The 26,383-nt window shown below is 49.1% G+C and overlaps 2 protein-coding genes across 6 annotated transcripts in view; both read left to right on the top strand.

The window, feature by feature from the left end:
- LOC115326886 (sterol regulatory element-binding protein 1) overlaps nt 1–14,241 on the top strand; it is a 37,613-nt gene extending 23,372 nt beyond the window's left edge. For all 3 annotated transcript variants that reach the window (XM_029987829.4, XM_040499796.2, XM_042289831.1), the window contains 8 exons: nt 413–585; nt 3,506–3,662; nt 4,097–4,184; nt 4,852–5,046; nt 5,731–5,887; nt 8,748–8,909; nt 11,406–11,529; nt 13,051–14,241. In XM_029987829.4, coding sequence (XP_029843689.2) covers nt 413–585; nt 3,506–3,662; nt 4,097–4,184; nt 4,852–5,046; nt 5,731–5,887; nt 8,748–8,909; nt 11,406–11,529; nt 13,051–13,247 — 1,253 coding nt within the window. In that variant the 3' untranslated portion in view covers nt 13,248–14,241. The remainder of the gene's footprint in view (nt 1–412; nt 586–3,505; nt 3,663–4,096; nt 4,185–4,851; nt 5,047–5,730; nt 5,888–8,747; nt 8,910–11,405; nt 11,530–13,050) is intronic.
- Nucleotides 14,242–15,680: 1,439 nt separating this feature from the next.
- The window catches only part of LOC8029910 (septin-7), a 30,191-nt gene continuing 19,488 nt past the window's right edge, over nt 15,681–26,383 (top strand). The window contains exons 1-3 of one of the 3 annotated variants that reach the window (XM_040207303.2): nt 15,681–15,837; nt 23,394–23,429; nt 25,748–25,749. In XM_040207303.2, the coding sequence (XP_040063237.1) occupies nt 15,825–15,837; nt 23,394–23,429; nt 25,748–25,749 (51 nt within the window). In that variant the 5' untranslated portion in view covers nt 15,681–15,824. Of the gene's footprint in view, nt 15,838–22,836; nt 22,839–23,393; nt 23,430–25,747; nt 25,750–26,383 lie in introns of all 3 variants that reach the window. The other 2 variants (XM_040207305.2, XM_040207304.3) reach the window with 2 other exon arrangements.

Raw genomic sequence — 26,383 nt, 5'->3', positions numbered from 1 at the left:
AAACAATCAAACTCGGCAATTTAGCCGGCACCAGTTTCAGGAATTGCACCTACGCAGGCTGCGACAGCCTACTGACCAGAAAACTCGCAGCTCAGCGCAGTTGGGCAACACTGACATAAACTTTTCAAGACTAGGGACGCACGCTGTAAATTGCCTGGTTCGAGACTGCCGCTGGAAAGGTCTATAGACTGGGTGTAGACTGCCCAGAGTGCGGGCTATCTAATAAAACAAATTTTCTCGGCAGCGATTTGCATTTGCAGACTATAGGCAGGGGGCAGATTAAAGTCTAGAAAATATGGTCTAATCTCGGCTTCCCAATTTTGCTCTCACACCCGGTGGCCTAGAGAGTTGGCGTTTCATCGAGCTGCAGACGTTTGAGCACGGTTGCTGAACGTGCGGGGGTCCTGCGCAGGTCACGTTCCCCGGTGGGGCCGCTGGCAGGGCCTGTCGCACGCCCTGAGCGCCCTCAACTGGGCGCAGGTGGCGGGGCCGGCCCAACTGGGACCCCGCGTGATGAGCAGGGCCTGTCTCGGGGCCACCCTGCGCCTGCTAGACTGCTGCCACGTCCGACTCCACTTTGCTCCCGTGAGGACCCCTCTTGGCCCCTCCCTGGCCCACCGTGTTCTGTCCCTGCTCTGCACCGTGACGTGACTCTGTGCAGATAGCGGGTTGGGTCTCCGGTTGTTCGTGGGAGGGAAACCGTTGGTGCCGGTGTAGTGCTGGCACAATGCCGGTTTTTGTTATGGGAGGGAGACTCTTCACTGTCATAGTGCCGGCATTTTGTTGCTTTGTGGGAGGGGAACTGTCGGGGTCGGCACAGTGCCGCTCTTTGTCTGTGAAGGGAACCGTTGGTACCGGCGTAGCACCGCCATTTGGTTTCTCTTCATCTGTGGGAGAAAAACTCACTGCCAGCATAGTGCCGCCATCTTGTCACTCTTTGTCTGTGGGAAGGAAACCGTCGGTGCCGGAGTTTCCCCTTTTGCAACAAACTTGCGTTAAATTTGAGAGATATACGTGCATTGCACCGCCTTTGCTCTCTCCTTTACGAGAGAAGTGAAGGAGTGCAGAAGACAGTGAAGTAATATGTAACAGTCAATGTAATTACGGCTTCGGATCACGGAGAAAGCAACTTGGTCACAGAGTTTCTCACGCTTTCAAGCCTGAGGGATGCGAGAAAAAGAATGTTCGAATTAAATCAGGGGTGGAGTCGTAAGCTCTCCAACCAAAGTGCTGTTTCTTTTATTGCATAACGTGCACCGCACGACACTGTTGGTGTGAGCAAGCGATTGCTATTTTCTTGTTTTCGTTTAAACGTAAAACGCTGTTGTCAGAACTACTAGTGCCACAGAAAGGGCTTATTATGGGGCACCAAGTTGAGCAGTATAGTTTGATTCTCTTCAATGCCGTGCCAGAGTACAGTCGAACCTGTATATATCGAATTCGAAGGGGATCATAAAATAGTTCGATATATATGTACAAAAGTATGTTAACTTAAGCTCCAGTTGAAATTTCCGTGAGTCTCCGCTAATACCGAAGGCCGCGACGAACGGGACCTTACCAAATAGAGCCTCTAAGAGCCGCTAAATACAGAAGAGCTTAGTTGGTGAAGATCACAAACACCACCGCATTTACGCGGCGGTGTTTGCGTTTGTTTACGCTGGGCCACGGCCTCCACACTGCGCCAACAACAAAACACGAAAATAATTTTAAAAAATTAAAAAAAAAAGAAAAAGCAAGTTGCATAAAAAAAAGAAAAAACTCTAAATCTATAGAATAAGGTTAAGCAAGCAAGAAAAAAGAAACCTCACTAAATTCAGGCAGCAAAAAAAAAGAAAAAAGACAAAAAGAGAACATTGGGCAAAGCAAAAACTGCAAAAGAAAAAAGTAAACAAAAATAAGGCGTTCAAAGTGAGATTGCTCAACTGTTGTTATCAACTCACTGAACGTGACAAAGACTTTTTTTTTTTTTTTTAATTTTGAGGCTAAGGAGTTGCTCAGCGACAGCGGTGTTGCGGGAAAGAGCTCACGCTACCATTCGGGCCCTCCCTGCCCTCCCTACGCGTGAACGTGCCCTTCCCTTTGCTTTTGCCATTTTTTTTCTTAACATTTTTTTTAAAATTTGTTTTGCAGCTGTTTTTTTTGCGTACTCCTATGCGTGTATGCTGGCTTTGGCTTGGTGGTCTGCCTGCCTTGCAACGCAACCTATGTGCTCGCTACCGGTGCAATCCGACCGCGGAAGACTCGATGGGCAGCCGTGCTTCGTTCGCTATATCGAGTGTCCCTGCCATGGGAGGCCATGGGAGTTCATACAGAAAAACAACGCTCCTATGCTTTTACATGTGATTTTAGAGGGGAGGTTTGTACTGTTCGATATAAACAATAATTTGAAATACCCGGGTGTGATATAACCGGGCTCGACTGTAACGTGCGAAAAAGCGGCAACGTCTTGTTTGCGTTGCGTCCTGCAGTGTACACCCTGCGGCACTTAACACGAACATGACGTAAGCGCTTCTTCGCATTTTACCTGTATAGGGTATGGATGGGCACCAGGGTTTATCCTTTAGGTTATCTAGTGTCCCAAATGAGCACTTTCAGTTGTACCGTAGCCTATCAAAGAATGAGAACGGGAAAGAGGAATTTCTGACGTCTCGCCTCCAGCGCGTGCTTCTTTACCTACGAAAGCGCCTCGAGAGTGCTTGTGTAGCCAAAGCACAGTGAAAGGGATGCCCTCCTGATCTCATCCTGATAGTTAAAATGATGGTTTTGACGGCAGTCTTTTAAGTGTAAAAGAAAAAGAAAGTTGGAAGTTTTTTGTTCTCCCTAACAGTGTCGCATGATACATAGGCCATCCCAGTGAACCTTTTGTTGGAAAAATGTCTGAAAACTTGGTGCCTGACCATGGAAAGCTCGAGCTTTCATCAAGTGTGCTCCGAGCAGGTCAGTCTTACCGCGTGACATTTCAAGGCGCTGTTCTCTTCCTGTAAAGAAAGGAAAGCAAACAACTTGCCTAAGTCAAGGTTGGGTGCTTTCGCAGACGACCGAGTAAGCTGCGCTATTTACTTGTGGCGCCATTTTCCGATAGGTGCAGAGAGTAGACGACGCATTCTGTTGTCAGCCCACTGCGCCTATCGGAAGATGGCGCTGCAAGTAAATGGCGTCGCTTAGATGGTCGCCCGCAAAAGCACCCAACCTCGACTTAAGCAAGTTGTTTCCTCTAATTTTTTTTACAGGAAGAGTACTGCACATTGAAATTTCATATGGTAAAACTGAGCTATACTCTTACATTTGGAAAAAGTTTGAGGCGCCGATTTGTTTAGCTCATTTTACGACAGAATGTCCGCTTGGGACACCTTATACAAAAAAAAATCCGGCATTGCACCAGTGTTACAACGGACCGGAAATTTTAATCACCGAAGATTCAGCGCTCGAGGTCGGGAGAGCTTTGTGCTGCGGATGTGCGACGGGTCCGTGCCAACCGTGGTTTTTTCCTCTGGCGTTTCTGCAGCGCCTGCTGCTATTCCAAGCGCGGCGCGTCTGGGGCCCCGCGGTGCCCTCAGACCTGCAGTGGGTCTTCGAGGGGACCGGCCGCAGCTTCCTCCTGGGCCGGGGCTGGGCCCCGCTTCAGGACTCTCCCTGCGTCCTCACCTCACGGGGGGACCCCTGTGAGTGGCGCTGCACCACGTGGAACGGGTCTCTGACTGGCACGTCTAGCGCGTCCTCAGAAGTGGTCCCTCAATTTGTGCCCGACGTCGTCGTCTTTGCCTGCCGCCTGCCGCGATGCCGGTGACGGCACGGCGGCAGAGGTGCATGTAACAGACACCCATTCTACCGTAGGTGGATCTCCGGCTCGACTGGCCACGGTAACTTGGGCAGCCAGTAGTCAAGATGCTGCGACGACACTGACGCTCGCTTCCAATTTTTCCGCGACTTTTAAGACCACCCGCCGAGGTCGCGGCATCCGACGGTATGACACGACGGCTTCTGCGGCAACATTCGTTGCTACTGGGGGACCACTTTCGACGTATGGGACACTAAACGTGCCAGTGGAAGACGTGGAGTAGTCAGGTCCCCACTTACCCCCCCCTCCCTCCTGCAGGCTCTCTGCTGGCTGCAGTGGCGCAACGTTACCGCGAACACCTGCTGGAGCGCGCGGTAGCAGCCCTGGCTACAGCCAGCAGACCCAGGTATGACTAAAGCAGGGGTTTCTCCAGCGAACCGGAAAGCGTGACGATCTCGCGAGGTCGGTTCGAGCTTTGGACGTAACTTGATTTGGGTGCGGGTTCTAACTGTCAGATATTGGTATGAAAGTTAGGGTTAAAATAATCTGTGAAAAGCAATCCCCAAGCCAATTTTATCAAAATTAAAAGAAAAAAGAAAATCCAGAAAAAAAAAAAGAAAAAAAGGAGATTTGAAGTTGTTTTGAAAGAAACTATCTACAGCTTTATTTTTGTTTTGACTGGAACACTGCCTAGGCTGAATTGTCCACAAGGCTTCTGCTTTCTTTTGAAACCGCACCCTTTATCTCGTCTCATATCGGTACCGGAATGTTTTCCGAACATTCGGATCATGCAACTCTTCCCTGGAGCTTGGGAAATCGCACGGCCACCGAGGAATTTTCTAAGAAAACACCCGTTTCATGCGCTTTCCAGAGAAAAGCGACGAGCAATCGAACGCGTTGCAGCAGACCGAACGCTCTTAACCCTTCGTCCGCTTTAGTTTTCCCATCTTCCGACACCCTTTCTCTCGTTCATCCTCTCAAAACCACCTCCGACGTCGGCGCTTCCGATTTGCCGTTCTCTGCTCCTGTCCTGACCCCCTTCCCAAGTGACCTCCCCTTCCCTCTCCGTGCAGCCGTGGGGACATGGACCCCCTGCGTCTTCTGGACCTGGTGGAGGGGTGCAGCCAGGAAGGTGGGGCCCTGGGGGCGGGCCCCATGGACGAAGGGGCCCTCTGGTGGGCCGGCCTGCTCAGGGTGGCGCTGCTCTGGGCCCGGGGCGACGAGGCCCCCGCCGAGGGGGCACGGCTGCGCCGGCTGCCGCCAGACACGTGAGGGACACGCATCCTTTTTCCGGTAGAGGGCCTGGGCTAGTCACTGAATACGCCATGCTCCAGAGTAACCAGGACCACTAAAGAAGCTACGCTTTAGAGACGCGGTTCCCAAAAGGTTCCCAGAAACTGAGAGGTTCCCCAGAGTGTTCCCAGGGTTTCCCCGTGCTCGAAAATTCCCTCGGCCGTCCCTATCCCGCAAGGAAGGCGTTGATCCAGTTCAAGCACTGTCTCGGGAGATCTGAGCCATTCCTTGACGCATGGCTATGTGCCATGCATTCCCTAATTGCTTAGTACCGAGACTGGGAAGTGGTTCCTCGACTATCCATCGGGATAGATAGGCGTTCCTAGGGTACGTTCGAAAAGATCTGGCCTAGACCACTGCACGTGGAGGTTCCCCGAGTTGGGGGACATTTAGTATGGGAAGGGTGCCCACTGAAGGTGCCCACTGAAGGTGCCCACTGAAGGTGCCCACTGAAGGTGCCCACTGAAGGTGCCCACTGAAGGTGCCCACTGAAGGTGCCCACTGAAGGTGCCCACTGAAGGTGCCCACTGAAGGTGCCCACTGAAGGTGCCCACTGAAGGTGCCCACTGAAGGTGCCCACTGAAGGTGCCCACTGAAGGTGCCCACTGAAAGTGTCCACTGAAGGTGCCCACTGAGGAGTCCCTCTCCGGTGTCTACAGGGATCCCCTGGCCCACGCCATGGCCCTGGCCCTTGCGGCTCGGAGGGATTTCCTGACGGGCCAGCATGCGTCCCCTAGGGAGACCCTGGCCGCCTGCGAGCGTGCCAGCAGCCGCCTCTGGGAGTGCGCCGGCCGTGGCTCGAGTCCGTCCAGCCAGGCAAGTGGTCGGGAGAAAGAGGGAAGGGAGCGGCTCGGCGCGCGACGACATTGGCGCGGGCCCCTGCGGTGCATTGCAGTTGCATTGCACGTCCACCGTACCGAGTGGTGCAGTGCTTCTGCAGTGCAGGCGCAGTGGCCGCACCCCGCAACGCACTTGGACACCGACGCCGTTTATTGCGCCTCGAAAAGCGTCGCCGGGGAGACGCATCTCTTGAAGGTGCATTTGGCATTCCGTGCCGGCCACACCGAAAGTGACCCCTAGGCGGTCAGATGATGTCGCGGGGACCAGCATATCACGCCACGATTTTCATGCAATTCTTGAATGTGTGCGATTTCCGCACGGAAAGCGATCGCTCGCAGTTGGTTGTCGCACGTATGACTGCGCCCTCCGGTTTCTGTGCCGAATTGGAGAAAAACGGGCAAGTTGTTGTTTTTGGTCCCACTTTTAACAGGGAAAGCGGACGCTTATTACTCTAATCTTGGCTCTTTTTAGAATGCACGAGACTCGTAGATTGAGCTATGACCATAGATACTGTACAGTTGCCGACCGATCTTTGGGACTTCGCAGGGACCGAAAAAGCATCCGAATAATAGAGCAGTCCGAAAAATCAGCTGATTGAAAACACTCGAATTTATTACGTCTAAGCGGGAGCCGTAAATAGTGCCTTGCTTCAGGTTACGTCTGCACGCCTTGTTTCAGGTTACGGCTCCGTTTGCGTTCGGCAACTTACTATTAGCTTGGCAATGGCTGCCTTCTTTTTTAACGTCATGGACGACTACTTAACGTGCTTCTTAGCGACACATCACGGCGACGGAAGTACAGATGGGGCAATGATGTGCAAGCGAGCGTAGTCCGAAAACACGATTCACCAAGATCGAGATGGGAGGTGCAAGTCCACTACTGCAATGGCGAATGAACAAAGCAAAATGGTGACAACAATAAAGTTGATAATGACGCGCAGCTAGAAAAAGAAAAAGCTGTACAGCGTCATTTAGCGGTAGGACTTGGCGGTATTTGAGTAGCGCTGCCAAACCAAGCCAGTCCATATGCAGCCAATATAGAAGTAAAAATGACCCCTTCTCGGTCGTGTTTTCCGCTGATCGCTCGCAACAATTTTGTCTGAAAAATCGAACTTGCGGATTTCAAATTGTCCGAAACATTGGTCGTGAATATGCACTATTTCTATCATGTAGGTCACGGTTCCTCCCTTGTGTCCAAAAGATAGAACAAGTCCAAATTAACGGCGTTTGAAAAATTGGTCGGCGACTGTAAACAACTTTATTTTTGTGGGATCAATATTTCACGAATTTGGCGAACTCTGGAATTCGGAAACGTTTCACAAATACTAAATTTTTGCGATTGGGAGTGGTATGCCATGTATTCCTTCCCACGGGCTAATGTATTTGCGTGGTTTATTTTTCGCAATAATTTGGAAAAAATAGGGCGTTTACAGTAGACAATATTAGAAACCACTTAGCACCCCTTTAAGGGAGATTGTTTCAGTTTGTTCAGGAAACAATAAAGGGACACTGACAGGGTATTTATGCTTACCGAGCCCAACTATCCAGAACAGAATTTGTGGGTCGAAACTTGTTTTCTTTCCGCCCGAAAACAGTCTGTCGAGAATTGGCCGGTTTCAGTCTCGCTCACTCACTCATTTCCACGGTCACGTGACGTCCAAACCATGTGTACCAAATATATTCAAATTTGTGGGAGACACGCATTCAATATTACGAGTACAAAAGAATATGAACCCCATTTTTTGTGGCCTCCAAAAAGTTGCAAATACGTTGAGAAAAAAAAAAAAAGAATGCTGCACAGATCATGGGAAGTACACATCGCAACACTGTTAGCGCAAACACGACATCGGCGCCTTTTCGCATTTCATTAGGAAAAAATATTAGTGGGCACACAATTTTACCCCTTATATGAGAGCCCTAAATGAGCTCTTTCTATGACAATGATATCTTTGATGAGAACCTTTTGGTTCTAAGAGAAAAACACAGAAAACTGGTGATTGCTTGTTCGCGCTAATAGTGTTGCGCTCTGTACATGTACAGTGCTCCCCAAACTTAGCGCCGCCACAAGACGGTTCGTTTTGGGCACGTCTGGTGCTATCCCTAGGCATACAGCTGGAACTACGTGATGAGGTTTTAGCTCCCTGATTAGTACAATTCGCCCCGAGAAAAACATTACAGCTGCTGCCGTGACCAGTTTAGCTTTTACTAGCCTGCAATAGATCAATATTTGGGTAACCTTGTGGCGGCGTCAAGTTTGAGGAACACTGTACATGTCATTCTCAATAGGGTGACGTACCGCGGACTAAATGACACGATGGCGGCGTACCAATGTTGCGACGGACGTGGGGCCGCTACTTCGGAACTGTTGTTCGTGGTACCAACCAATCGACTTTCAATTGCAGAACATCGAGCGGAAGGGATACAAGTGTGAAACAATCGCACGACAAACGATTAACGCAAGTTCGTCGTCGTTGTCGTCTGCATCAAAAATCGGAGAAGTGGAAGAAAATAAAAACTTGGTCGGGTGTAGCCACGTGATTTCCAGCCATGAGCTTCCGTGCTTGAGTTTCAGTTTCGAGCAGTTGTGGGTTTTTTTTTTTTTTTTTTGGCGTCATTAAAAATGTGTGACTCTTCTATAAAATATTTATTGGGGGGTTTGTTGACACCGTATTAAATTGCCTGGCAAAAAGTAAAAGAAAACGTTTGTGGGGGGTTTCAGTGTCCTTTTATATGCCCTTTCCACACGTTATAGGAGATAAACATTGCTGCCAGTTTCGTTTCCTTTCAAGCTTTAGTCGAGAGGTTGCTGAGAGGGCCCCCTTCCCGCCGTCCCCCAGGTGCTGGTACAGAGCGGCTGCGAGTGGCTGTTGCAGACGCGTGCCCAGCTGTGGGAAAGGGGGGCCCGGGGCCCCCCCGGGGCGGCCCTGGCGGAGGGCTTCCGCAGGGACCTGACCCTGCTCCGGAGGCTGGCGCAAGACGCCCCGCACCTGCAGCTCAAGGTGGGTCCCGGGCGGGCCGCCGAAACACACGCGAGAGTTTGCCCTCGTCGCGGCGTCGGAGTCGGTTCTTTTAGCACTGGGGTAGCATAGTTGTTTAGGCCCGAGTTGTTTGGCTTTTTTCTGGGGATGAACCATTTTAGGGCATCGCCGGTTCAAGAGGTTCTGGTATGAGAAGCGTTCTAGCATCGCAAACATTTAGCAACGCTCCCGAGTTTCCAGACACGAGATGCCTATGGTCACGGCACTCATTGTCGGACAGCTTAATGCGTACCATGTGTACGCTCGATAGTTGTTCCTAGAATGAAGCGACACTACCGCTGATTGGGCTCACGAACCTGACTATCTTCCAGAACCTTCCTTAGTCTCGAGCTCTTCTCTCTCATTGCATATAGGTGGGCGAGCTGCTCCTTGCCTATCTCACTACTCCTCACCTACCCCTCTGGTCACTTGACCTCCCTGTTAACCAATCGGCGTCGAGCACCTCATTCCTCCTCTCCCACCCGTCGACCAATCGGCGTAGAACCCTACGTTAGTTTAATTTATCGTCGTCACCGCCACGGGGGAGGGGGTGGGAAGGTCGTGCAAAAATATTGCATTTGTGACCGGCTGCTGCCACTTCAAATGTCTCCAAGTTGTTCGAGTTGCTCGCCCGTTTCTACATAAACCCGATCTCAACAATTTGCGTTGCGGCACTGGGACACCGTAACAACCAGCATATTTCGCATGCCTTACAAGATACTAATTCTGAACATACATATTTGGAACTTGGCACACGAATATCATTTGGTAAGAAGTTTTGCATAATTTTTTTAGAGCTTAAGTGGTGAAATATTAAAAATGAAGTGAAAACTGCGGTACTATGCCGGCTCGTTTGTCCTCTGCTCACCGGTTTGCAAACTTGCTCTCGGGTGGCTTGCTGAATGTAAAAACGTCGAGAACGCCTGGTGAAGGCTGGCGATGAGCGGGATAATCGCGATAAGTAATAATTTTAACGAAATACACGAACGACGACCACCGGGGTGCAAGCTCACAAACCGGCGTGCAGACGACAAACATTCGGTGTACGACATTGAAATGCACGGCTGCCGTCTTTGCACCATTCTTAATACTTAAGCAGCTCCGAGTTGAGCTCTAAAAAAGAAATAGACGTGAAACTTTTAGTCAAATGACATTCGCGTGCCCAGTTTCAGGTATGTACGATTAAACTTGCTATTTTGCAAAGCGTGCCAAATGTGTCCGTCCCTACAGTCACACCCTGTGCAGTTAATAGCGGCGTAGGAATCTCGGGGAAGGTCCACCTCCAGTGCGCACTCGTTGCCGTCTGCCAGGCTTTGGCTGCACGTGCGAGAAAGTGTTAACAAAGACAGAAAGCTCGCGCTCGAAACGGATCATCTAACGGTTTCTTATCCTGTCACCAACCATGCGGAGCACGACTTAGTCCGCCTTTTGCACAGGGGCTGTGGCGACGTCGGAACGTTGAGCTCTGACGGCTCTGATTGGAAGGTTAGTGGGTGGACCTCAATGCTAGCTGCCTTGAGGTCTACCCACTATCCTTCCAATCAGAGCTCGGCGTTCCGATGTCGCTGCAACCCCTGCTCAAGAAGGGGGCAAACTTGCACTCCGCATAGACCTTTTCTGTCGACCCTCGTCCACAGCCGTGTGCTCGCGCTTCCGGTACGGGCGATGGAGAAAAAAGCATACAAAGCGGGATGTTTTAAACTGGAACGAAAAAAAAAAGTATAGAAGAGAAACAAAAATCATGAGCCATTCCACTCTGTGAAGGTAGATGACCAGCGAAGCTGTTTAGCACACGACACAGACATGACACTGATTTTTGAACAAAGGTACAAACACATCTATTGTCTTGATCGGTCGTCATCGTGACAGAAGGTACGCACGCACATGTCGAGGACTATCGACGCCCCGAAAAGCCGGAGGAAACTAGACGCGCGGCGGGACCGCCACCCAGAGGAAGGAAAGGAAACTAGGCACTCAAGCACTTGGAACAATGGCAAAGAGAAGGCGGTGCAAGCGTAAACGTGGTCGACGCAGGTGTAACGGCGGCAAAGCTTCGAGAAATTGTCATTATCTACCCGAGAGTCTACTGATCTCGAAAAGGGTGCCTATTGATAACTAATCTACTGAAACTGCAAACCCAAGTGATGAGACATACAAGCTTTTGCATAAAACGGAGTGATTTTGCATCAAATTCGGGACCAGAGTTTCTGTTGACGCACACGAAAAATCCACAGAACCCTAGCCATAAACAGCTTTGCTGTAAACAAGACCGCCTTCCAGTTGCGTGGCGAGGGCAAAGGAATGCTTTTCAGCAGTTCAACAATTTAAGATGACGACGGCTACACGGAAGGGGCCTACGGGAAACTACCTGCCGGCAACCCCGAAATCGCCAGTAAAATTAGCTCGTCTCTGACGGGCCTAGAAGAGATAGCAGAGCCTAGACTAAAGCGTGCGTCCCCGTTTTCCTCTCCCGCGCAGCTGCAACTGTACGAGGCCACGATGCGAGTGCTGTGCGGAGCCAACCCCGTGCGGACGCAGCTCGCCCTGGACCGCTGCCTGCGCAGGAGGCTCTCCCACTACCCGTCTGTCGTGTGCGCCAAGGGTGAGGGGCAGGCCGTGCCACGCGGTCGCCTCGGTGGCGGCTCGTTCGTGGCAGTGTTCCATCCACCCCCCCCCCTTCCCATTTTTTTTTTTATCGGGACCTTACAAGCAAATCGGTGAAGTCAAGACAACGAAGTGAGAATGCACGAACGGTCATAATAAAGCTTAAAATGTTCAACGAAACTCCCGAGTTTCAAAAGATTGTCCCTCCGTCCAGCCGTGCATTTCTATTCTAAATTGAACAAAAACTACTCAGGCTTGAACGACAGAATGTGTGTCGTATGTGCTTAGATTTTTCTATCCTTTATCAATTTTCTTTTAATTTATTTTTACTTTATTATTCTTTTTTTATTTTGTTTCTTCGAGATATCGATTTTCATTTTTTATACTTATGAATTTATTGCTTATTTTAAATTTATTATTTTCATTCAAAGCTTGCCACTCTCGCTGGCTTTTTCGCATTCAAGTAAAAACGTTGACCCTTCCATAACAGCTGCACTAGTAGCTCGATGGCTGTAGCATTTAACTGCCACTGCACTGAGCCAAGTTTGAGCCCCACCGGGGGCTCGAATTTCTATATAATCTTTACATAAAACCTTAAGGTCTGCAATGCTCCCAGCGTGTAACTCGTTTGTGATGCTCATAATGACACTTGTTCATGACCATTTACTCGTAGGAAACGCCGCATTTTGTGTTAAGCGCATAACACATTTTGTGTTAAAAACTAATGTCGCATGATGCGACCTAGACACGAATTTGGTTCCCCCCATATCTAGTGAGGAAATTGACCTCAAGTGATCTACACACCAATCCACTTTGCCCACTAAATTTAGCGGGAAGATTAACAACAGGCAACCTATACACCTTTAGTTTCCCTGCTACATTTGGCGGGGAAATTTACTCCGTGTGGCCTGTACATTAATTCAGCTTCTCTGCTAAACTTAGCGAGAAAATCGGTAAAATGTAGGTACTCCACTTCCAAAGTGACCGGTGTCTTGAAAGGACAAAGGAAAGTAAAGCGAGATGGCACAAGAAGGGCTAGAGATTATAATACTTTTTGTTACACCTTTAAACTTTTAAAGTTCAAATTATGACCATTTGACAGAGATCTGTTTGGTTGGGGCAAGACTGTTTAACACAACTTTGGGGGGGGGGGCGGGGGGGGGGCGGGCGGGCGGGCGGGCGGGCGGGCGGGCGGGCGGGCGGGCGGGCGGCGGGCGGCCATCCAACCAAGCCCTTATTAGGGATCCGATTTCGAGGCCTGCTCGGCTTCACTGTCATGGTTGACTGTGGCAATGGCCATTAAAAGATGGTGTTTTTTTTTTGCCTGATTTGTTACAGTCACTTTAGAAGAAGGGGCCGAGCAGGCCTTGAAACATTCCTAATTAGGACTTGGTTGGACGTCCTCCCTTTTTAATTACTCCTCAAGCTTGCAGCATTCAACGTACTGGAGCTCTTTTCTTCCTCTTATATCCCCGCCATCATTCCTGAAACGTTGACAGCTGGGTGCATGCACGTGCAGGAAGCGTAGAGCCCGAGCCCCAGCGCGAGGAAGCGGAAGCCCTGCTGCTGTCCGTGAAGCACCTGGGCCCGCTGTGGGGTCGCGACCAGCGAGAGGCGCTCCTGGCCCAGGCTGCAGCCATCCTGGGTGCGCTGGGACACACGCAGGCCCTGGCGCACTGCCACCGGCTCATGGCCACTCCGACCCTGGCCGCCTGAGCGTTTCGGACTTACAATGCACCTCGAACGTTGCTTCAACGTCTAGAACGGTGCAACGCTCTTCTTGAGCCTGGTCCTAGAATCCAGTCTCTGGTCCCTGTTGCTGTCTCCAGTCCTTGACCTGAGTCTTTGATCCAGTCCGATTCCAGACCCTTACCCCCGTCCCTGACCCCAGATCTTGACCCCTGTCCCTGACCCCAGACCCTGACCTCTCCCATGACCTTATCTGACCCGGCGGCAACTCTACGCACGCTTGACTGACGAGAACCCCCTTATTTATTATATTTTTTCGTTATGCACACCCTTACAGGTTTGAGCCAGAGTTTTTATAAATGCTCGTCGTAGACATATACTCGGCGTCGACTATTTTGTGCTACATTGTCGAGGCCAGCGTAGCCTCCACGGTGCAGCAGCATTGCTGCGAGAGCATGTGGCTTTGCCTCGTGTCTCATTCGCACGCGCTCACGCAACTATGCAGTCGGAGCTTGGCATTCTGACGTCACCATAACCTCTGCAAAAGAAGCAGACGAACTTGCACTCACTTACTAGTTGTGCGCAGCATTACCAAAGGTACAGGGATAACGCAAGCAGTTGAAGAGGAGGGTAAGGAGGAACTCTTTTGTTTGCCCCCTTCAGAGTCTGTCACTGAATTTTAGCACAAAAGCGGCTTTCCTTCCTCTTCTGCCGGTGGCTTCCACGGCACTGCGCACAACTAGTTAGATGGAGTATATCTTTGAAAGCGTTGCAGCACTGCGGAAGCAACACTAGCCTCGACAACATAGCACATATAGCCAGTGCCGAGTATAGGTCTGCTTTGGGTCTACCTTAAATTTGCGCATTGTCAAGTGTACATACGCGTGCGCTTTGCTCTGGTTCAACCAAGCACCCATCCCATAGTGGCTTCCGATTTCACGCTCGATACATCGGGTAGACCCAGTCTGCAAGCTAGCTGGCTGCAGAAATCGGATCTCTAATAAATTTTTTTTGTACAGAGCGAGTCTCATCGAATTATTATTTAAAGTTGCCACGGGGTTCTGCCCAAAGCGCAGTCTCTGGACGTTCCGTGGAATTTTGTTGGCACGGCAATGAGGGAGCAAAATTGATCCAATGGGAGGTGGGAGTCGTTTTCGGCGAGCCGAGGCACTGTACTCTGTTGGAGCAAACATGTCAGTTCTTGGTTTTTCTTAGGTATTGAAGAATTGTGAGAACTACCATAGTGGTGGGAACTTGGAAGTGCTCAATTAAGGTACTGACCTATAGGGCAAGTTTCGATCCCCGGCGGTACCCTCCCTAAGTAAAACAAAAAAGCGCCGGATCGTGTTTGTGCAAACAGTGTTGTGCATGTACAGTGTGCTGCAATATGAAAGACCCACTTGGAGCGCGTGTCAGGCGGGGGCGCTGCGAGCGCTCCAGGCAATTCCATTCTGCTTCGAAAGGAGGACACTCGCTCAGGGCTCGGCACAAACTGACAAGCCCGTTGCTTTTTAGTTGAGCCTCGAGTGAGCGTCCTCCCCTCGAAGCAGAATGGAATTGCCCGGAGTGCTCGCAGTGTCCCCGCCTGCCACCGCCTCGGCCACGTGCTCCCAGTGGGTCTTTCATATTTCAGTGCATTGTACACCCTGATTTAGTGTTTTGCCACGTTCTCCTGAGGCTAGGAGAATGGTGCCAGGAACGACCGTTTGGTTTGTGTTTCTGAGACGGGATAACCGAGTTCGATGGTACAGGTTGATCTTGAAACGGTGCGAACATTACACGGACGGAGGAAAGAAGTGCACGTTTCAAGCGCAGACTAACTGAGAGGTGTGCAAGTGTTGTGCACCTCGAACATAGTCTTTTATTTTGTAAGGGGGTACTTCTAGCACTGTGTGACCACTACACTAACTGCTTTATTTGTAACACTGTTAGCACCCTGCTTGGGCCTGCAATATATTGTAAATAAATAAATAAAAAAACTGCTCCGTCCGAACGTAACGCTAGCGACAGCGTAAAAGAAATAATGGTCATAATGCACTTTCAGGGATTGCGCATACTTTCAAAATATTACCGGGTGAATTTCGAAACGCATTTGAGCCTGGACAGGCAAATGAAATTCGAGTCGGCTCCAAACACGCCATCGATTTCACCATCGAACTCGAGCAAACAAAAGCCGCAAGTTATCTCTGAACTGGATCCATACGTTCCGCAGTTCCGTTCAATTTTGAGGCCCTCATGCCCTCATTCCAGCGCTAGGGCGTGAGCTCCGGGCTTCGGTTACAGCGACTTTGTGAACATTCAACAACTGGCGTTGTGTTAAAAGTCACTTTAATAATGTTTTCCTTACTTTTTCGTGACGGTGCAGACTTGGAAATTTGCACTAGCAACAAATGAAACTTGCGCTCGTGGAGAACCGAAACAAACACTAACGGCCGTCATAGGGGTCATAGTACGGAAAGTGACGAAACGACGAATCCCTGCAACGCGCGGCGGCCACTGCTCGAACTATTCAGAAACTAATTTGATCGCTAGCGGCCTCTGGCGAGAGTTTACTGAAGCGACGGGCTTTGCTGTGCTGCCGTTTTGAGGGCGCAACTGCACAACATGCAAAAGACAGGTGAGAAATTTTGTTTCCCGGGGGTTTCGGCATTCAAGCGACTATGAGACGACCAGCAAATGTTTTAGAATGGCCCGTTCATTCGAACTCTTACGAAGCAAATTTGGTCGAATGACGACTGGTTTAGGATCAATTAGGCTTAGGTTTCTTGCGCGACCACAACGGTGAAAGACGACGATTGTTGGAGTACACACGACTGGCGTATCGCTGTATCCTCAGACGAATCGCTTCTGCACGGCGAGAAAGTTACTAGCGGCGAAAGCCGTCACTCTTGCGTGAGCGGGGCATTCCTATAAAAATGTTGATATTCAAAGACGCCGATCTAACGGATCCACACTTGCACCATCCGGCGACAGCTCGCTGAGCTGACTCACTTTGGCGATCTCCTTTATTATTTACGCGCAATTAGCAGCGTGCAGCTGTGAACACGCAAGCCGCAGGAGTGAAACTTGCACGCATTTAACTCGGAATGCGTCGCCTCTTCTCACGCAGACGTTGTTGCCTTGCAGCACTAGGTTTTCCCCGCATCGTTTTTTCGGTAAAGAAAGTCGGCGGGCGAGCTGGTCGTTTTTTTTTTTTCGGTGCCCTCGGATCATCTCGGCGATGTTTCTTTGTCCCGTTCGCTTGCGGCGGGGGGCTGTTCTAATGTCCTCGGGACGTGTTGGGAAACACTCTAGGGAAAGAGGCGTCCGCCCACACTCGACGGCTGCCGGGCATGTATTGAAAAGCGTTGCTTCAAGACAGGATGCTGTGTGTGTGTGCGCGCGCGTCATACCGGACGGGCGGGCGATAGGAGAAACGGGCGAACAAGATACAAGCAGAGCTAGTTCACCGCTCGTGTTTGCCGCCGGCCACTGGGTTGAGGTAGCTCTCGGGCGCTCGGTTCGGTGTGCGAGCCTCCTTTGCTGCATTTCTTGCAACCGCCGGGGGTAACGGCGTTGCCACGGCAACCGGAGCCCTCGTCAGTCAGCGGAATGGTGCCTCGTCGTCTGCTACATTTGCTTTGGCGGGCCGACGAAAGCTTGTTATTGGCGCGGCATCCGGCTTGGTTCGTCCGGATACGAGCATAATTTGAGAACGCCCGGGACAATACCAACGGGGCCGATTAGAGTCACTGGCCGACTTGAACGAGCCTGTGCACTAAGTGCCTAAAAAAAAAAAAAAATGGTGCTTTGTTTGTTTTTTTTGTTTTTTTATTGCGAAAAATAACTTATGCATTGCCAAATGCGTAGTCTCAGCCCAAATATAGCACCAGCAATCCAGACAAATGATGTTTTTTTTTTAAATTTTCAACGAGAAAATGAGGCCCATTCTTTTAATTTCCATGCATCCGTGGGCTTCGTCGACCGACATTTCCTCATTAACCTTATTTACATGAATGCGACTTCAGCACATCGACTCTAATTGTCCTTCGAATGATGCCGATGCGTCAACGCTTACATGGATGCGCACAAAGTCCTACGCAAGGGTAGCGCCATGCTGTGTCAAATCTTGTTAAAGCTGCACTTCCAATACCAGCCGCAACACGTGACCACGTTTTTCGGTGCTTTGCGTGCGGAGGTCCTTTTGACAAGCATAAAGATTGTGCCCGCAGTCTTTGATGCTGTGCAAGACATTAATGAGACTCGCTTGTAACTTTTGAAGCAGATGAGGCAAGCTCTGAAACATTGACGTCTGGTCCGAACCGCTAGGGCTACATTTGGGGAGAGACTAAGCGTTAGGCGATGCATAGTTAATTTTTTTTGTGTTGAAAGAAACGCTAAACTTTGTTGCAGACATCCTACACTATTTGGCCTCTATTGCTGCATGCGCTGCTGCTTTGCGCATGCTGACAGCAAGCTACCACAACATTTTTTTTCAGTCTCGAAGCTGTTGCTTGTGGCAGACGATAAGTTGCTTTACATACCGCATGCGCAAGTGACCTTATCTTAATACCTCCACCCTTCCCTAGAGGGCTAAAACTTTTGTCAAAGGTGTATTTTAGTGGTAGATTTTATTGTGTGAAATTATTAGGTGCAGCTCCGTTCCTGTGAAAAGTTAAACATCCTTGATATTTTCAATAACGGACCTGGGCACAGCAACAAGGTCAACTGAGATTTGCTTGTGGCGCCAAACTATTTTGTCATCTCAGGAGGCTGATGGAACAAAACATTGTTTGCCTCCAGTCATAGCGTTTATGACTGGAGTCAGCCTCTGTGACTGGAGTCATAACCTCTATGCGGTTAAAGCTTGCAACATCTTCCTCAACGAGTCCCTGAAATTGGGAGAAAGAGAGAAAGAAAAGCAAATAGTATTCATAAAACTAGTATCTTTTTCTTCTTCTAACCACTAATTTGTTTTATAATTGGATTAACTCACCAATAGACATTGCTGAACTGCTAAAAGCCAAACATCACGTTAAACTAATATTTTTTCTCAATTACTGAATGTTTCAATCCATAGTGCCATAGCCTTCAGTGATATGTTTGCTGCTTTAGAGGTAAACTACAACGAAATTTCGGCGCTCATTTTTTGGTCTATATGTGTTCAAAAGAGCAGTATCACAGGGAACTTACCAATATCTTGTTAAAAAAGTCTCGAAAAGGAATTTTAAAACGAATTAAACGATTAGCAAAGAGCACCTGGTGGATGTCGCTAACGCCTCGTTTGTAATGCTCGTCTAGGAACCTTGACAGCTAGTGACGGAGGTTGTCTTGTCTCCGGCCACGACGAGAGAAGGGGGAAGGAGGAACTCCCCTCTTCCCGAGAATCCCTTTTGTGTGTCGCAGAAGTCGCTATTGTCCCTTTAGAAGATTATGGAAGATTAACCCGTCACTCAAAATTCGTACAAAAGCAGCCGCTTCGGTGGCTGGAACGACTAGGCCATCCTCTCGACGTCAGCCTCGCCGTAGCTTTGCTCGTCTTGAGACGACCTACGTCACGATTGCGTTGGATGTCACGTGCTCTAAGCTGGGCCTTCTTTGAGCGCTTGCCAGAGTGGGCCGTTTATAACGAAAAATACAGCCACCAGGATCAAAATACAAACGTGCGATTGTCATTTACAGATATTTGGATCATATTCAACCTATTTTTGAACACGACGGGAATATTTCAAATTTCGTTGAAGTATCCCTTTAAAGAGCCTTTTACCCTTGTACATTTTGCTAAAATGGGAGGAACTTGTGCCAACATTGTGCCAACGCTTATATTCACTTTATTAATACCGATAATATAATAAATGACGCACCGCTACACGGCCAAATCCTTACGGTAGACTTGTGCGAATCTCCGAGACTTTGTATTATCACCTAAAATGACATGATATTCAATTTGATCTCTGTATCAAACATTGACAGTTTTGGAAGTTTGGCAATATTTCTCACGCCTGTCTGTTTTGGCTAGGTAGCTAGCATTGTTGAGTGCTCTTGTCATTGCGCAGTTGTGAACTGCAGTAAAGCGACAGCTGTTTAGTAGGCGTCGCAAGTATGTATACCATGCTTCGCCGCGGCGCACCCGTGTGCTGAGGGAAAAGCACTCCTCCAGAGCGGGACGTTATACACGGTGTCTCAGTACAACTGCACATAGTATATACCAGGGGTGGCCAAGCTGCGGCTCGCGAGCCGCATGCGGCTCTTCGCGTGTTAAAGTGCGGCTCGCGGCTCCCTCCCCTATCCCCCCTCCCCTTTTCCCGCCTCCCTCCCAGTCACACGAGCACTTCCCCAAAAAGATAATAGGAACGCGCTTTAAATCGAAAGACAAGTTGCGGTTTGGTAGTGTTGTGCGTGCTACTTCTACCTCACGTACAGTTGGACTGCTTTTGACTCGGATAGATTAAATATTTCAAGTTTCGTTTATTGCCCTGGAGAAAAGTTTGCCCCCCCCCCCCCCCCTCCCCCGCGGCTCTTTCAATTTTTGGTGTTTTGTTTGCGGCTCGTAAGCCGGGTTAGTCTGGCCACCCCTGGTATATACATATGGTAGACTGCAATATTCTGATAATATATTTTCACATTGGAGGTTCATCGAGGATGCTCGAATCTTGCGAGAAAAGTTTTATTTTTCATGTTAACTCTAGTTTAGTGATTACCTTTATATAGGTTCCATCCTTTCGACGGCACAATGAATGCAGTAAATTTGAACTAAATTTTCACATTGGAGGCTCATCGAGACAGAAAAGCGAGCATTTCTGTCTCGTCGTTTACCTGCGAGTGAACGCCTCAGCGTGCTTCGTTTTTGTTGTTGTGCTCGACTTGTTTCGTGGTTGGGTGAGATTTTTGTTGCGCTGTTGAGTGCCACAACCACCGGGCAGCACATGCGAGCCAAGACATGACGTTCCACACTTTTCTGCGAGACGTGCAGTGACGAGCAAAATGGATCGTTGCCGTGTGTAGGGGCTGGGTTCCCGTCAAGATCGAGATCCCGCTTATGCAGCAATCATGTCACAGAAGAAAGCTACGAGCTGAGCTCTAAGCGGACAGAAGGCTCGTAAGCTGAGGTGTGATGTTGTGCCAACGATATTAAACTATGTCCATCCACTCCTCGCCCAAATCGGATCAATCGATTTGTTTATGCAGCGAAACCGAAACCAACAGCTAGACCACCTGGAATTTGGAAACGATACCAGAAGTTGTATTTATCACGCGTGCAGCCAAATTCTGTTTGACCCGCATGTGCAAATAGAGCGTGGCTACCATTCACCAAGCTCGTCCATGTCAAGTGACGACATGCATTTTAACGATTCGCCGGTTGCCTTCGACCCGCGGTCATTGCCTCTGAGGGAAAGACCCGCAGCCTCAACACCGATCCAGCGGATCTGCCGATATGAGTACCCAGGTACCGCTTCGTGTACCTAGTTGCCTCTTCAGAGGCGTAAACTGCATCCTTTGCTTTGCAAGCGCTCCTAATTCGATCGGTGGCCGTCGCAGTTGTGTCTGCGTGAAACGGCATACGTTTGCTCGAAGCTTATGGCTGTTTTCAAGTAATATCGTGGTAAAAGGCGTGTCTTTTTTTGTAGATGCTTGGGAACTGCAATAAAAGAACCGTATTTCAGTAGGGTACAGCCTAGGACAGTGGTTCTCAACCATCAATGTTTTGCGGACCCCTTGTGGATCGGCGGAAAGGATGGAGGACCCTGTTCGTGGTGAGAGGAGAGGGAAGGTATAGGTTAAATATCATAATGATTTAATAAATGGATATAACTAAGGGCTAGTTGGAAAAGTACACCTCTCTTATTGACTTTCACACGAAAAAACTCGCCCAAAAACTAAAACATTTCTTTTCAACCTAAAAAAAAAAAAAAAAAAAAAAAAAAAAAAAAAAAAAAAAAAAAAACTTCTATTGTTGGGCTTGACTGAGGAGGCAGGGCTTCGCGGACCCCCATTTGAGAACCACTGGCCTAGAAGACTATATAATTCGAAACAAAGTACAAGATGCATTCATTAAACAAGGCTTATTATCTCGACCACCCGACAAACCTTTGCATTTTGTGACGTCACGCAGCAGCTACGGATGTCAGCCATTGACACTGGCGAAATTCGGGGTGCAGTTTCGTACATATGCGCACGAAAGGTTTAGCGAATAACAGGAGATCATATATCAAAATAAAAATGTTGTTTGTCTACATGAAGGGTCCCTCGACGTAACAAGTGCGAAAACTTAAATACTTCCGGTTTCGACCGGACAATCCCTTTAAAGAAAACATCAATTTGGTTACTCAAAATGATTATATTCTGACATTATTTCAGTGAAATATACTATTTGGTTTAAGTTTTATTTCATACTTAAAATAACCATGCGCAGAAGTTTGTACTGCCCTTTGTCAGTCACCTTACGCTTCTACGCACAATTTATTTGCTAGCTGGGGCTCAAACGTGCCACGCTGTTAATGCCATCAAAAGGTTGCACAGAAGCTGGAAGGCAAAGTAGACATAAACACATAAATCTTAACTTGATATTCAAACTGGTATGAACAAGATTTAAATGTGTGCTTTGCTCCAAAAGTACTTCTTGCTGCTCCGAAAGATGCTCCAAAATTACTCTGACCAGTCAGATCACTGTACCCTTGTTAAAACTGAAGGCACCAGCTACTGCCCGTTAAATAGGGTACAGCCATTAGCGTACATCCATCCATCTATGGCAGGCATAGCTTCCCCGCTCGGGTAATAGGACTTGTTCTCAGCTGATTACAGGAAGTTTGGTGGTGTAAAATAAGTGCTACAGAAGCTCACTCTAGCACACGCTGAGCAGCATGACAGAAATGTGCAGCACCCTCCGTTTTCTAGACTGCCTGCGTGACCCAGAATTCTGGCCGTTGGTGCGTCACACCCCCAAAGTGCAAAGAAATTGGAACCTTAGTTTTGGCATCACCTTCATTTGCCATTTTTGCAATAGCTATTCTAAATTTATAGTTTGTAAATAGCATGTTGGAAAGAGTAGAGCCTGGGTACTCGGGAAATGTAGTTAGTTTGGTTAGATAAAAAAAAAAAAAAAAATTAGTGTACCCCTCTAACTGTTTAGAAGAGGCCATGCTATGAGACATGGCACATTCCTATCAAAAATTTCCCGAAGTGGCAAGAGATGGCGTTGCAGGATCCAGCGTGTCATATGTCGGATGTCGCGATGTAGTGGTTTGACGTAGAAGTCCGGGCAAAAAGGTAGGAGCGAATGCAAGTGTCGCTGTCGTCACGACGCTCCAACTCTTGGCTGCTCAAGATTCCATGGACCGCCAAGCCAGAAAGCGACTTGCAGTAAAACAGGCGTCTGCCGCATCCGCATTTTCTGCTGTGCTACTGTCAGGATCTCTGCAGGCAACAGCGGGACACCGTTACGGTGTCATTTTGAGGAAATCGGGGGTCTGCATTTGAGGACGCGGTGAATTCAGAGACACGATCCAGGCACCAAGGCGTTACCGGGCTTCCCGCCAGCTTCAAAGCAAATTTTCTGTATGGAGATCTAGATGGCGGGTGCCTTGAGAGGGCCTCTAACCTTCACCGTTCCCCTCTCCGAGTTAGTGAGGTTGAAAAGTCGTCTGTAACCAAGGTGGCCACAGCTCGGATATTTAAGACAGAATGAACCGCTCTTGCTGCCTTTCTGCGTGCTGGCCACCCCGACAAGCCTTTCTGAGGAAACGTGGGCTTAAGTTGCATGTATCTGTGAGGAACAGTTGGCTTAGACTTCGTACATCATGCTCCAAGGGTACAGTCTGGCTTCTCTTTTATTTCTGTGTCGCACCTGTCTTGTGTGTTCGCCCGTTGGTGCATCTGTGTGCGGGCGATCTGTCCTAGAAACGTTGGTCAGTTGTCTCAGTCGAGCGTCCGTCGACACTTCACGAAGCAGTGTGGGCAGACGAGGCTGCCAGACAAGCAATGCGAGGGCAGTATACGCAAGAATGTCTGTCTCGCATTGCTGGGCCCAGCTTCACGGCCTCTTATCACGCGCAGGAGGGTACCTAAGCTCTCGGGAGCACTGTGCCAGGTCTCGCTTTCCATTTGCACGCACTGGCACCCCCCAGGCAGTGCCCCACAGGACTAACGTGGCCTTTGTTGCTCCCTTCCCTCCCTCCCCCGACTCCCTGGAGCTAGATTTCCCCAGCTATAGTTCCAGTCGCAGCAGACACGGTGAGTTTCTGCCAGCTTGCACAGTCCTCCTTCCCGTGGTGTCGCTTTCCGAGGTCTCGTACCTTTGGTGACGGGTCGTGTGCATGCTGCTTGCATCCTGTGGTGTGTTTGCTGACCAGACCGGTAGACGGAGTTTAGTTGGTGTCATCAGCCTCGTCTCAACACTTGCGCGACTATGTTGGCAGCGCGTGAACCATGCACAGTCTGGGCAGCGGGACGCGGGGGTGTTTGCATTGCCTTTTGGAAACACTGTTGGGGAAATCATGCCGTTCACCCTTGTTTGGCCACCTTGCATGGGTCTTCGGTGGTCTGTAGCTTTTGCTTGTCACAGGAGAGTTGGATGAGGTACTAACAGAACACACAAGCCCCGGATACTCCCATTAAAGGAATTGTGTGGAAACAAAATCTGCCCAACTTTTATTTTTATTTGATAGGTTTTTTTTGGAGGGGGGGAGGAGGGGAGGGGGAGGGGACATAGTTTGTTGGAACTGTCAGTCATCTCGGGCTGCACGGCTCAAAAATGGTGGCACGTCTGTGGCGTTGCGGTTTCCTTAAAGGAGCTGGGCAACGATTTTAACGTTGAAAGAATTGGCACCTTCTACATTTGACATTGTTTATCTTGTCACAAAGGACAGAAAACACACTTCCTTCTTTCGAAATGTTGCGGTTCCGCCGCGTAATCGCGAGGGAAAAATTGGAATGTTCCCCGACCTGCAGGCGCGAGCGGTGGCCATGAGAAGCACGCTGCATGACGTCAATGGGGGTCTTATAGAAAGTTGTGCGAATACCTGCTCGATAAAAGGTAACTTTTCTATAAATCTTGTCATTCCAACATAATTATAGATGCATCAAAAACCTGGTATCATCGACGAAACTTTTATTATACGGAGTTTTAGTGGCGCCATCTACCTGGGTCCACAAAACTGTCAGCTCTACCTGCTACCGCGAACAGCCGCCAGAAGCCGGAGGGGAAAGGAGACAGAGCCGGACGGGGATGGCCGGACCCATATGAGACTTTCCTCCTTTCACCATATTGTTCGTGCTGCGCCAGCAGGTGGTCACGCGGTCGCGAGGGGGTGAGTTCTCGCTGCTCACTGATGGCTCTAGAGAGAGAGCTTCACCGGAACCCCGCACGACCCCCATTGACGTCTTAGCACACGTGACTGAAGATGGTGAAGGAGTTGAGAGGCGCCGAAAACCGCAGCCTTTGTCCATTTTGAAAATAAAAACTAGGACATGCAGGCAAAAGCGGTTTTTTGTTCTTTACTTCAGAAAGGTCGAGACACCAACTCCCAAATTATTTAAGCAAAGCACGGAAATTGTTGCACAGCTCCTTTAAAGGGGTACTCCACCGATTTTTTGAGCTACCTCAACTAACTATATTTTCTGACTCCCCGGCCTTTACTCTCTTCGGTATGCTATTTAGAATCGCGAAATTCATAATAGGTATTGTGAAATCGGCAAGTGAAAATGATGCAAAAACCAACATTCAAATATACGCACACTTTTCAGTGCCGTGACGTCAGTGGCAGGCAGGCTTGCCAGTCGAGCAAGCAGCCAAAAAATAGTATATGCCAATCATTTGTTCCGTCTGGAGCGCGGGTACTGCAGCGAGCTTCCCAAGCATTCATTTGACATCATGAAACTGCTTCGAATCAGTTTAAAACAAAATCTACAGCCCAAAAAGCGAACCCCTGCCTTCTACTGACGTCACTTTTTCATTGTTGCCAGTAGAGACTTCGAGCTTGAAAAAGACGGTGAGGACCATAACTGTAAATTCAATAACTTTGCAAAAAAGCAATATTTTGACCTAATATTTGGGATACTATTTTCACGATGTTTGTTGGTTAGTTTAGTAAAATTTCAAGCAAATCGGAGACAATGAAAAAACTTGTGGAGTACCCCTTTAAGCGTCGGATTGATGGTGTGAAAGAAAAGGGGACATACGCGAAAGAACCTAGTGTGCGCTCGAGCTGCTTATCTCCGACCATGGACACTCTTTGTTGCTAAAATTACTCTCGAGCCTGAGACGTGCCACCATCCTTGAGGACTGTTGCCTCAGATTTTCGACAGATGGTGCCAAAATGACCGGGGGTTTATTACTGCCGAGTTCACCATTTGGTAAGTATTTCGGCAAAAGATATGTCAGTATTTTGCTACCGTGAACTATATTAGAGCGTGGAACAAGCGCATTTTGTGGCTAAGGTGTTTCCCCTCCAGCCTCTGGGAGGCGGTGGGTGTCCACTCACTATGCCTCACCTTCTCTTGCATGCTGTCGGCATCGCCGGGGCACCCGTGTTGCCTGGACACGCCCACAGTCGTGAGTGTTGTTTTTTTCCCTCTTCGCTGTCCGCTTCCCTGGCTTATTCTTTTGACACATTGGTATGCGGAGAGCAAGTTGTCTGCTTCTTGCGCAGGGGTTGTGGTGACGTCAGAAAGACGCTGAGCTTTGATTGGCTCTGATTGAAGGATAGTGGGTAGACGTCAAAGCAAGCTGCCTCGAGGTTACCCACTATCTTTCATTCAGAACCAATTAGAGCTCGGCGTTCTGACGTCACCACAACCCCTGCAAACGAAGCAGACAAACTTGCACTCTGCAAAATGCAGTGAGCATGGTCACCTGATACGTTCAATGCTCTGGATGGGATGGCTGGTAACATCCTCTATCGTCCATTGTAAGGCAATACGAAGTATAGATTAAAGCCCCATGTTGCCAAAAAAAAAAGTTAAATTCAAATTATGATCTTAAAACAAGGAGAAAATTAGCCATCTGCGTTTAACCCCTATTTAAAGCTCTTTTTATTTGCGTTCCACCCATCGAAAAGCACAGTGAAATAGCCCATGCGTTTGCCTGAACTCGCCACACCTCCGTTTCTCCACACGATAAAGTCCGTCTGCTATGGTCCCCGCCGAGAGCCGGAAGCGGTTGCCCGATGGGCCAATGGCCGTTCCGA

Source organism: Ixodes scapularis, unplaced genomic scaffold (assembly GCF_016920785.2).
Source record: "Ixodes scapularis isolate PalLabHiFi unplaced genomic scaffold, ASM1692078v2 PGA_scaffold13__105_contigs__length_92229423, whole genome shotgun sequence".
In the NCBI taxonomy this organism is placed as follows: domain Eukaryota; kingdom Metazoa; phylum Arthropoda; class Arachnida; order Ixodida; family Ixodidae; genus Ixodes; species Ixodes scapularis.
The sequence above is the reverse complement of the archived record's forward strand: the minus strand, read 5'-3'. Positions and strand labels throughout refer to the sequence as shown.